At 51.5% G+C, this 12398-nt stretch overlaps 1 protein-coding gene across 2 annotated transcripts in view; it reads left to right on the forward strand.

Moving 5' to 3' along the window:
* NGF (nerve growth factor) overlaps positions 1-12194 on the forward strand; it is a 56525-nt gene extending 44331 nt beyond the window's left edge. For both annotated transcript variants that reach the window (XM_060625706.3, XM_060625707.3), the window contains exons 2-3: positions 1425-1548; positions 8780-12194. In XM_060625706.3, coding sequence (XP_060481689.1) covers positions 8792-9517 — 726 coding nt within the window. In that variant the 5' untranslated portion in view covers positions 1425-1548; positions 8780-8791 and the 3' untranslated portion in view covers positions 9518-12194. The remainder of the gene's footprint in view (positions 1-1424; positions 1549-8779) is intronic.
* Positions 12195-12398: the final 204 nt, after the last annotated feature.

Consider the following 12398-nt stretch of genomic DNA (forward strand, 5'->3'; position numbering starts at 1 on the left):
GCCCTCCACTGCCCCTCCCCGTTACCCCTAGGATAAAGCCATAGCTCCAGCTATGTCCTTGCAGACCTGGTTCTGCCTCTCCATTTAATTTCCCTACATGTTCAGCAACTTTGACCTCTTCTGCCTCACAGCCTTTGCACTTGCCATTCCTTCTGACTTGCAAGTTCTCTCCCTCATTCCTTTTCATCCTTCCGATCTCAACCTGAACACCATTTCCTCCAAGCACTCTTCACTGAGCAGCCTGTCTACAGGATGACCTCATTCCACCTTGCAGTCAGTCACCCTCTGTGATCTTGCCTTGTTTATTTCTTCCGTGACGTGAAAAGAATCAGAAGGTACCTTGTTTGTTTACATAAGACTGTGAGCTCCATAGGAGCAGCGACCTGTGTGTCTTATTCAGTGCTGGGTCCCCAGCACCTAGATCAGTACTTGGCATGGAGCACGTGCTCAGGAAATATTGTTGAATGAATGAAGGAAGCACCTACATGTATGAAGTTTATAGAAGGGAGAGGAGAATAGAACCCTTCCACTGTTCCTAGGAACCACAACCTAAACCTGAAGAGCATTTTTTTTCACACCGTATCATCTGTATATCTTCCGATTGATAAATTTTGACTTTTGGCTTGGTTCTCTGAGAGCCACAACCTAATTCGATAAGAGTTTTCTGTTATCAAGATTGTCATATTTGCCACCATAACTTCTGTGAATCTTTATCAAAGGACCAACTTGTTCTCAACTGTCAGGATGTTTTCTTCTGTATAATTTATCTGTTTTTTTAAGTGGACCCATGCAATTAATGTTTATTTATTTTTGAGATAAATAGAGACAGAGAGAGAGAGAGAGAAAGTGGAGGAGGGTCAGAGAGAGAGGGAGACACAGAATCGGAAGCAGGCTCCAGGCTCTGACCTGTCAGCACAGAGTCCAACGTGGGGCTCGAACCATGAGATCATGACCTGAGCTGAAGTTGGTCGCTTAACCAACGGAGCCACCCAGGTGCTCCTTCTGTATAATTTATCTTAAGTTAGGCTTGTCCAAAGTTGGGTCTGCTACACCTGCATGTGTGTGTGATATACAGAATAATTTCGATTTTGATGCTGGGTCAGGGGTCTCCTGGAGCAGGACTCTGGTGTGGGACTGCAAGCATCTCACTGGGACCTGTGGACTACATCCAGGCAGAAACCAAGGGCTTTGGCACAAGAGTGGGAGACAGGTGCCACCACAGGTCCATGCAAGGTCAGCCCGTGGCAATTTCGGGAGCCAGACACTCTCTCCTGCCTGGGCTCTGATGCTGGTAAAGTCCCAGAACTCAGGGAATCGGGTTTGTCCCGCTGGCACATCCCTCCCCTCCTGCCTAGGGTACAGCTATCCACCCGCTGCAGAATACGGTGCAGTGCCCATCTAATGCCAGCTCTCTCCTCCTGCAGAGTCCTGGCCCGTGGTCGTGCAGTCCAGGGGGCTGGATGGCATGCTGGACCCAAGCTCAGCTCAGCGTCCGGGCCCAATAACGGCTTTTTCAAGGGAGCAGCTTTCTGTCCTGGCCACACTGAGGTAAGCGCCTGAGGGGCTTCTGCCTCGCCAAGGCTCCTGGCTCTGGAGCATCCAGGACAGCTGGAAATGTGCCCCAGGCTGAAGAAGGGAAGTCACATCTAACTGCTAACTAGCAGAAGCCTGGGGTGGGTCCTAGTGATCCAACACATGTGGCCCTCCTAGTCCGACTGGAAGAGAAATTCCCCCGGGCTCTCAGTCTGGCCCCACGGCTTCCAGGAACATGTTGAGAGTCTGAGCTGCCCACCCCTGAAATAGCAGAACACAGGGCCTCGAATAGACAGACAGAGAACAACAGTCAGACCCTCCACACGGCTCCTGGTCTGTCTGCACTGGCAACCCTGTGAGACGAAATGTCCTTGATCACGGTCATGCTCTTGGCCATGGAGCTCCAGGTCTGGGAACAGAGGCCAGCTCTGAGTTCCGCTCCTACTGGGTGTGCGGCCACATCGCGTTCCTTCTCCTGCGTCTGTGTCTCCTCTGTACGACAGGAAGAATAAGGCCTCCTCCCAGGCTTGTTGTGATGGTTAAGGAGATACTTGTGCCCCATAAATGCTAATGATGATCATTATGATCTCACCTCCTTCATTTAAGGATGTGTGTCTAAGAATTCAGACCAGCAGGTTCTGGTCCCAGGAAAGCCATAGGTACCTGCGAGTGCTTTCTGGAGGCATATTTCTATCATGGGCACTTTAAGTGCTCTTGGACCAAATCTGCCTGATGCCCGGAAACCTGATAAGCCAAATGTAAAAATAATTGACTATCCAGGGGTTCCCCGGTGTCCAGGTTTGTGGCGCGAGGAAGGCAAAACTTACCGTCTGTTGAACGGAATTTTCATTTTGATGTCGGTGATTGGGAAGGCGCTGCCATCAGTTACGGCCTGCGTGCCCCTCAGGGCTCTCTCCTCTGGAAGGTGCTGGGGCTGAGCAGCGCCAAGTGCCCACAGGCAGAGCCTGCCACTCAGCTGCAGAGTCCCAAGCCACTCAGACCCGCCCCTCCCCCCCCCCAGCCTTCTGACACCCATGTCTCTCCTCCGTCAAGTTCAAGGATCGGACCGGACCCGTGGTTCTCAAAATGCAGCCCCCGGAGCTGCTGCAACACTATCACCTGGGAGCTTGTCAGAAACGTAGATTCTTGGGCCCCACGCTAGACCTGCCGAGTCAGAAACTCTGGGAGTGGGGCCCAGCAGTCTGCTGTTTGGCAGACCCGCCAGGTGCTTCGATGCCCCGAACCTCTGGACTTGATCATCTTGGAATGCCCCTTCCAGTCCAAGCCTCCCCCGGGAGATGCCCACAGAGGCGCTCACTGGGCTCTATCCTGTCAAGGCTTTTCTCTGCTGCGGCCTCAGGGGTACCTCCCCGGGGAGCTGAGGAGCCACAGGACACCTCTCGCACTCCACACAGGCCCTGACAACTGGGGGCGTCCCAGTCTTCACAGCTGAAGTCAGCTGCATGTTTACATTTAGAGCAAGGCCAAGTGGACAGCGAAAATGACCCTTGACCCACTGGCACCACTGGAATAGACATAGCACTCATTTCTTCTTTTTTTCTCTATCCATTGATGGCTTTTAAAAAGAAAAACTTCTTTAACTTATTTTTTAAGTTTATTTATTTATTTTGAGAGAGAGAGAGAGAGAGAGCATGCGTGTACAGGGGAGGGGCAAAGAGAGAGAGAGAGAGAAAATCCCAAGCAAGTGTTACACTGTCAGCGCAGAGCCTGACGTGGGGCTCAAACTTAAGAACTGTGAGATCATGACCTGAGCCAAAACCAAGAGTCAGGTGCTTAACCAACAGAACCACCCAGGCACCCCAAGACTTGTTTAATTTAAAAAGAAAGAGGTGATGGGGATTGAAGAACACACTGGTCACGATGTATAGAATTGTTGAATCCCTGTATTGTACACCTGGAATTAATACAGCACTGTGTGCTTGCTGGAATTAAAATTAAAAAGCATGGGGCGCCTGGGTGGCTCAGTCGGTTAAACGTCCGACTTCGGCTCAGGTTATGATCTCGCGGTCTGTGAGTTCGAGCCCCGCGTCAGGCTCTGTGCTGACAGCTCAGAGCCTGGAGCCCGTTTCGGATTCTGTGTCTCCCTCTCTCTCTGCCCCTCCCCTGTTCATGCTCTGTCTCTCTCTGTCTCAAAAATAATTAAACATTAAAAAAAAAATTAAAAAGCATAATAAAAATAAATAAATAAAAATACAGATATTTGATATTGTCACTGCATTATGAGATAATGTCAGGCATGGCAATATTCTCATTCGGAAAAAAGAAAAGCTAGGAAGTGTATTTTAAATATTTTTAAAAAATGAATAAAAATTTTTAAAAGATTATGGTATAGGGGCATGCTATGATGAGTGATCCAATTAAAAAAAAAAAAAAAAACCAACTTTTAATCTAGAGCCCAAATGTGAGAACATATTTGCAACGTTTTCAAATCTTAATGAAACAATCTGTCCCTGGTGCAAATCTTTACGGTGATTAAATGCCATCAGCTACCACGGGTTATCCTGACAGCGAATTGAGAAGTAAAATTTGACTTTATGAACTTTGTGAAGTCAATTCAGTTGAGCCTGCAGAGTGCTAGGCAGCGCAGCAACCTTTATGGTTGCTTAAACTCGAAGAATGTCGGAGTTGGAAGATGCCTTAAGCATCAGCAGTCACGTGGAGAAATGAAAGAACACAGAAGCAAGGAGACTTGTCCACACACTCGCTGATTCTTAGAGGCCACCTGGATGCACCAAAGGTGAACAGGAGGCCTTTCGGCCTCCGGGGAGTTTGCCTGTAGGTGGGAGGATACGAGAATGCAATGGCCCTAAGACAGCGTGAAAGAAATACTCTACAGAGGTGGAGAAGGGAGAGAGTTTATCTCTTTAGAAATAGAAAAAGGTCCCCAGGGGAGGTGGTATTTAAGTCGGGTGTTAAAAGGTGACAGGCAGGACTCCAACCAGCAAAGGTGGGGAACAGGAAAGGCACAGGGAGGGCGTGAGGGAGTATGCCTGGCAGAGAAGAGTCTGAACCAAGGGCAATAGTGGGAAAGCGCAGGGCAGGCACTGCGACAGGAGTTCTGTTTGCCTGGAATGCAAAATATGGGAGGGGAGGGGCACCTGGGTGGCTCAGTCAAATCTCACGGCTTGTGAGTTCGAGGTCCGCATCAGGCTCTCTGCTGACAGCTCGGAGCCTGGAGCCTGCTTTCTGATTCTGTGTCTCCCTCTCTCTCTGCCCCTCCCCTGCTCTCTCTCATTCTCTCTCTCTCAAAGATAAATTAACATTAAAAAAATATATGGGAGGGGAGTAGAAGGAGGGCAGGGTCTGATGGGTTCCTGACTCCCTAGACAATTGCTCACCCCTGGACCCTCTGAGCAGGGTGATGGGATCAGAGTGGTGCTAAAGAGGTTGAATCGGGTGGCCAGGGACAGGAGGAACTGGAAGAAGAGAGGTGGGGTCCAGGACATCAGTTGGGAGACTGTTCTGTGACCTGAACTAGGAACAGAGAGGTGAGAATAAAACAGAATTTCAAGAGATGCTACGGAAGCAGAAGACAAAGGGCTGGAGGGGAGGCCAGGAGGAAGGAGCTGAGGCCAACGAAGAGTGGAGTTTTGGAGCTGGTGAACAAAGGGATGGTGGTTCCAGTGATGGAAATAGGAAGAGGTTGGGGAAACACATTTAGCAGTATGGGGGGAGATGTTCACAAGAGATAGCAGCTGTGGAACTCCATCATAAACCATCAAGTGGTCCAAAATGGAGCTCCTGTTGTTGAGTAAAGCCAGGGGCAGGGAATGATTGTCCTAATGAGGAGAATGGGTGTGAAGGTTTTTGCTTGGGATGCCTTGCATTTAAAATGTCAGTATCCGGGGCGCCTGGGTGGCTCAGTTCGTTGAATGTCCTACTTCAGCTCTGGTCATTAGCTCACGGTTCATGAGTTCGAGCCCCGCGTTGGGCTCTGTGCTGACAGCTCGGGGCCTAGAGCCTGCTTTGGAGTCTGTGACTCTCTTTCTCTGCCCCTCTCCCGCTCATGCTATGTCTCTTTCTGTCGCTCAAAAAACAAATGTTAAAAAAAAATTTTTTTTAAATGTCAGTATCCGTGGAAATTTGCTCACGAGGAAGCTGGAGGTTCGGAACTGGCTTTCAAACGAGCAGTTAGTCTAGAGGTCCCGGTATGGGCGTCAGCCCCACAGAAGACGGGACTCTTACAAGAGGATGAGCTTACCAAAGGGGAGACTGTAGGAGTGGGTGGGGACCTGTGGTCATGGGAGAGAGGGAGCAGTAGGTCCCTTATTACCGTCAAAACCCTAACTCTTAGTGGTTATTTTTTCCCATTTCCCCAACCAAATTCTAAGTGTTACTAATTTGGTTATAAAGGGATGAATTTCGGTTTCCTTTCTTCTCCTTCTTGTCTGAGGAGAGCCACCGTGTGTTGAGAAGAAAGGAAAGGAGCCCACGAAGGGGTTTGACTTAGCTACCAACAAATGATTGTGGCCGTTGGCTGGACTATCACACCATTAGCCAGCAGAACCAGCGGCGGTCAGAAGCCCGGCTCTGCGTGGCCGGCTGGAGGCCTGGAGGAAACACCGATGTTTTCCTAAGTAACCCAAGAGAAAAGAATTTGGTGGTTTTCTTGGTATCTCACCAAAGAGCTGCCTGTTGCCAGCTGAAATAAAGCACAGTTGAGGAGAAGAATGCATCCCTTTGAAAACAGATTAGGAACGCAGCACATAGCCATAGCCACAAAATCCAAAAGGAGGCGTGCACCGCAGCGAAGAGAAGGCAGGCAGTGAGCCTCTCGGGCCATCCCCATTCACTCTTCCATTCATTTTCCTTTTATTTGTTGTGTGCCAGAACTACGCATGGTCCCCGAGATACTTAACTTCAAATGGCACACCGTCTGAAGTGCTCTTATGAGACAGACATGTTCATGATTGCCCACAGCGCGAGGAGAGGTGAGAGGGCTACGCACAAGCCATCATGGAAGATCAGAGAGGTGCACACCGAGGGATGGAGTGACTAGTGCGTGTGGAGGAGACGCGGCTCTGCGCTCCAGGTCCTTGCAGCCAGTGGGGAGACGGGCTCAAATCACTGGGCTTGAAAAACAGCCCAATCGGGGTAGTCAGTGCTATGAAAAGACGTGAATGGAGTAGGCTTGGAGAGTGAACGAGCAGCAATGTGACTGAAGAAGACAAAGTCCTTGACCACAGGACATTGGCAGGACCCTGGACTAAGCAGGTGTGTGGGCACCTATCAGTCCTCATGATAACCCTGTGAAATCATAGTTTTTGCCTGCTTTTTTAGCTTTTTTAGCTTTTTTTTCCGAGGAAACTAAGGCTCGGAAAGATTAAATGACTTCCCCTTTGCTAACCAGTTTGGAATCCACACAAGGCTTTCTAACCCCAGATCCGATGCAGAGTTCCTGTCATTGCACTGATTTAGTAGGAGAGAACACACCCGTGTGCACACGCACTTCAGCAGTTGAGCGTGGAAAGAGATCACTTTTCCTAGGGTGATCTGAGGAGCCTCAAGGAGAAGGTGGTGTCTGTGGCAGGCAGGCTGGAAAAGAGGGCAGGTCACAGAATGACCTGTGGGAGTGGGGAGGAGTGGGGGGAAGGGATGGAATAGGAAGTTTGAGCACCCTCTCCAGGGGATGCCTCTAACCCTACCAAGAGAGGGGGTGACACTTGATATACATCTGCAGGTGTGACTAGGACCCCACCAGAAGTGAGTTCAAGAGCAGAGGTAACTCCACAGTTAGCTGCCTGGGGGTGGTCACTCGACTGCAGTGTGGAGCCCTATCTGGCCCAGGCTCTAGGGGAGGCTAGTACTGCCTCTTGGGGACAGATGGATTTCTGCCATTTGGTCTATACTCACATAAAAGTAAATAATAAAAAGAAAAGGCATGTTTAAGAATGAAAGAGAAAGTGAGAAGGAAGGAAGTGAAAGGGAAGGGAGGAAAGAAAGGGAAGGGAAGGGAAGGGAGGAAAGAAAAAGGAAAGGAAAGGAAAGGAAAGGAAAGGAAAGGGAAATAAAGGGAAGGGAAGGGAGGAAAGAAAAAGGAAAGGAAAGGAAAGGAAAGGAAAGGAAAGGAAAGGAAAGGAAAGGAAAGGGAGGAAAGAAAGGAAAGGAAAGGGAAGAGAAGAGAAGGGAAGGGAGGGAAGAGAAAGGAAAGGAAAGGAAAGGGAAGGGAAGGGAAGGGAAGGGAAGGGAAGGGAAGGGAATGGAGGGAAGAAAGGAAAGGAAAGGAAAGGAAAGGAAAGGAAGGGAAGGGAAGGGAAGGGAAGGGAGGAAGGAAAGGAAGGAGGAAAGGAAAGGAAAGGAAAGGAAAGGAAAGGAAAGGAAAGGAAAGGAAGGGAAAGGAAGGGAAAGGAAAGAAGGAATGGAGGGAGGCGGGGACAGGGAGGGAGGAAGGGTAGATTGGCTTAGTAAGGTCAGCTTTGGCGTCTATTAGTCTAGTTTGTGCCGATGACTTTAGGCCTGTTCATTAATTTTGTGTGGATCACTCTCTTTGTACATGACAGAAAGATGATGAATCCTAACCTAACTCACAGATTAATGAGAAATTCGAAATGAATGCATTTGAAAAGTTTAAGAATGTCCCACGACCAGGAACTATTATCAGTATCAGTATCTGTGTGTGCTGGCTGGTGGCTGAATAGGCTGGCGATGACAGTCCCAGAGCCCTATACCTTTTTGCCAAATGTGATGCCTCATGGATTTGTAGCAAGGGTTCCGAGTCACCAGATCTCAGATCTGACCCGGTACTGCTGTCTGAAGAAAGTGTATTCGGTGCCAAGGCTTCAAGATACGTCCCCGGCAGCCCTTCCCACAGCCTTCCCAGGGGAGCCAAGCCTTCGGGCAGGACACAGTGCTGGGAACAGGTGTCAGACGCATACTGCCCGCCCACAGCTGCCCCAGGCTGGCAGGCAGACAACTCAAAGGACTTGGTAAGAGCTGCTGGCAAGTTCGAGGTCTCTGTCCCTTCCCGAAAAAGCCCACCCCTAGATGGCATGACCATACCCCCAGGTCATCTGAGCCGGCCTGTCCATGCCTGCTCAGATAACTGTAGCTCGCAGCCCCTGTCACTCTCAAGGGTATCCCGGTTTGAATGGTAAATCCCAGGTCACCTTGCCCTTAGACTCCCAGGTGAAACCTCATGATCCTCTAGGGAGGTCAAGACCCAGAAACTGCCTTTGTTCAAAACTTAGTGCACCGTGGAATAATCCTCGTTTCTGTTTCATTCCAGGTGCATAGCGTAATGTCCATGTTGTCCTACACTCTGATCACAGCTCTTTTGATCGGCATACAGGCAGAACCACACCCAGAGAGCAATGTCCCAGCAGGACACGCCATCCCCCAAGCCCACTGGACTAAGCTTCAGCATTCCCTCGACACAGCCCTCCGCAGAGCCCGCAGCACCCCGGCTGGGGCAATAGCCGCGAGGGTGGCAGGGCAGACCCGCAACATCACTGTGGACCCCAAACTTTTTAAAAAGCGGCGACTGCGTTCACCCCGCGTGCTGTTCAGCACGCACCCCCCACCTGTGGCTGCAGATACTCAGGGTCTGGACTTGGAGGCGGGTGGTGCTGCCTCCTTCAACAGGACTCACAGGAGCAAGCGGTCGTCGTCGCACCCTGTCTTCCACCGGGGGGAGTTCTCAGTGTGCGACAGCGTCAGCGTGTGGGTGGGGGACAAGACCACCGCCACGGACATCAAGGGCAAGGAGGTGATGGTGCTGGGAGAGGTGAACATTAACAACAGTGTGTTCAAACAGTACTTTTTTGAGACCAAGTGCCGGGACCCCACTCCTGTGGACAGTGGATGCAGGGGCATCGACTCCAAGCACTGGAACTCATACTGTACCACAACGCACACCTTCGTCAAGGCGCTGACCATGGACGGCAAGCAGGCCGCCTGGCGGTTCATCCGGATCGACACGGCCTGTGTGTGTGTGCTCAGCAGGAAGGCTGGGAGAAGAGCCTGACCTGCAGGGCAGCCCCCACCCTCCCCGAGCTCCCCCTCCACACCCTCCTGGGCCCCTCCCTACCTCAACCTGTAAATTATTTTAAATTATAAGGACTGCATGGTAATTTATAGTTTATACAGTTTTAAAAAATCATTATTTATTAAATTTTTGGAAGCATCCCTTGTGCCGGAGCTCCAGTCATTTTGCCCCACTGTGACCACCTACGAGGCTTGGGCCGTTGCAGGGTGAATTGCCCACAGCAACCCCTGGCTGGAACCCTCGACCCACCCCAGCCAGCTCTGCAAAAACTTCAGGGAAGGCTGACTGGGTTCAGATATTAGCCTAAGCCGGACAAGATTAGAAAGGGAAGTCTGCTGGATTGCAACTTCGCTCTGCATTCCAGAGCCAAAGCTACCTAATCCTTGGATTACCTGTCCCACCGCCCCGATGCAGGAGCCTTGATTGCTTCGCGCGGGGAGGTTTGTGGAGCCTCATCAGAAGCAGATCCCCCGCCTCAGGCCCAGCCTGGGTCCTGGAGGCCCTCACCATCTAGATAGGAGGAGACGTGCACCAAAGACCTGTGAGGTAGGCTTGTTCTTAGGGGGAGAGCTGCTTTTTGCAGAAATGCTGACCAGAGGAGCGGTAACGAGATAATCTCATGAGAGCTGTCATGGTGGATCTGATTTCATGTTAAGATTGCCTTAGTACTACTGGCTGGTCCTCGATTCATCCTCCAGTGGCTTCCTGCAGAAAGATTTCATTATCCGAGAAAACAGGAGGGCCTCCAACACTCTTCCCACCCACTGACGGCCCCACGGCAACTTCCAGGGGCCCCAGCGTTGGCCTACGAGCCAGGGAGCCAGAAAGAACTTTTTGATTTCTAACTGGGTGATGTCCACAAGTGACCAAAGGTGGACGGGGTCATGGGACCGGCAGAGAAGATGGCGGGGGAGAAAAAGAAACAGTGAGAACCAACACAAAAGCCAGGGAGATGCATAGGAAAGGGGGGGGTCACACCAGGAGGGAACAATGGCTTCCTGCCTGCCCTGATGGGAAAGCTAACGGGAGAGAGGAGAGGAGAGGCAGGCGAGGAGGGGGGCGATGGAGCAGAAAGAGGAGGAAGGTGTGTCATATTTACCAGCATCAGGATCCCGGGCTTCCAAGAAACCCAACACCGTGAATAGTCATGTTTTGAGGGGGTTGTCCTCATCAACACTGACTACTTCAAGAGGTCTTAGAAAGAGATGGGGGTGACAGACAGACCCCAGGGGCAGCCTGGCCCAGGGCTCCACCCATCCTCAAGCTGCCACCTTCCCCTGCGATTTTTTAATTTTTTCCTTGAAGGCACAGTTTTTCCCCCAGAAGAACACATACACTGAAACCAAGTTTTCACTTCCCTAGCCATCCCCTTCCTGCACGGGGTGAAAGCCCTGCTCTAGTTTTTAGATCCAGCTTGTCCCTCTGGTTAAAAAAACAAAACAAAACAAAACAAAACAGCAAATGGTCCTATTCATTCCTCTAGAACTTTCTCTGTCCCATCCGCCCCCAACCCAATCCAAATAGGGCAAGTTAGAAACGTCGAGAGCATTGGCAAGAGAGACATTTGATTAGGGTAAAAGCACGATGAAGTGTGCCCTGTTTTTTTCCATCAAAGCTACTGCAATTGGAATAAAGATTTATGTTCAAGAAACACCAACCAGAACGTTGTGTGCCGAGATACTTGGTCAGATAAAGACCTGGGGGAGGGAGCCTCCCACTGGCCTGTGTCTGCGGCTTTTTGCTGGGCTCCAGTGCCCTCAGCCCCCCTGGCCCCGCCTGCAAACAGTTCCTGGGGGGCCTTCCTCCTGGGGCTGGCAGGCCTGAGAGGGAGGCATCTAGGAAGCTCCCAGCCACAAAGCTTCATTGGTGAGCAGCTTGGCCAGCACGAAGGGTCTGGGGAGCTGCTCCCGGCACTACGGGCCGCTGGGACCTCTCAAGAAGATATTTTGGGACTCTCCTGGCCTGCCCGGAGGGCCGACAGCCTTCAAACCTCTAAGGAAGGATGGAGGCCAAGGGTCAGGTAAAAGGAGGCCCCCCTCACCCCACTAACGCCAAGGCCCTCCCCGAAGGTGCCGGGGCTCCAGGCCCACCTCTGGAGTCACGGTGTGGGGGTCAGGGTTTTCACACCATGCCTGGAGCTCTCGGCTTGGCTGAAGTTTGGCTGAACGGAGCTGGAGCAGTCCAAAATCAACCCCGAGCCTGGTGGTTCTGCAGCTTGGACTCTGCAACCCCCCCCCACACACAGAGCGGGGGAGCTCTGGCTTCCGGACCCAGCCGGGCCAGCCTCCGAGAGGCTGGCCTAGGTCATCAGGGAGCCAGACACTCGAACATGTTGAAACAACAGCTCGAACCCACCCATTGTGTTCTACGGGGGTGGCAGCTGCAGATCGCACAAGCCCTTCCTTCACTGGCCTCACTGAGGTTTCCCACCCCAGCACCCCCAAAGCCGGGAGGGTCAGCGCAGATAGCCTCCCCTCGCAGCCTCATCAGAGGGCCTCCCTCCGGCATGCCAGAGAAAACTAGTGCAGACCCTGGCTCATCCTCAGCCCGACACGGCCCAGCCCTTCTGGCAAAGCCAATCTCCTGGTTCTGGGAGACAAGAGCAACATGGTGCCTGACTCTAGTTTAAATTCTGAGCCTGTCCTGCTGGCCTCCCCTCCCCCAGCCAGAGCGCCAGCCTCCCCTAGATCTGCTTCTGCTACTAGCAAAACACCTACGAACAGAGATACAGATTTTCAGCAGCCAGTGCACGGCTATTTTCACCCCCGTGAGACACGGGAATGTTCTTCATTGGTCTCCCCACTTCCTCCTCAGTATAATCTGCATTATAGGAGAAGGGCCCACCGCAGACCTGGAGGAC

This window comes from Panthera onca, chromosome C1 (genome assembly GCF_046562875.1).
Source record: "Panthera onca isolate mPanOnc1 chromosome C1, mPanOnc1 haplotype 2, whole genome shotgun sequence".
Lineage (NCBI taxonomy): Eukaryota > Metazoa > Chordata > Mammalia > Carnivora > Felidae > Panthera > Panthera onca.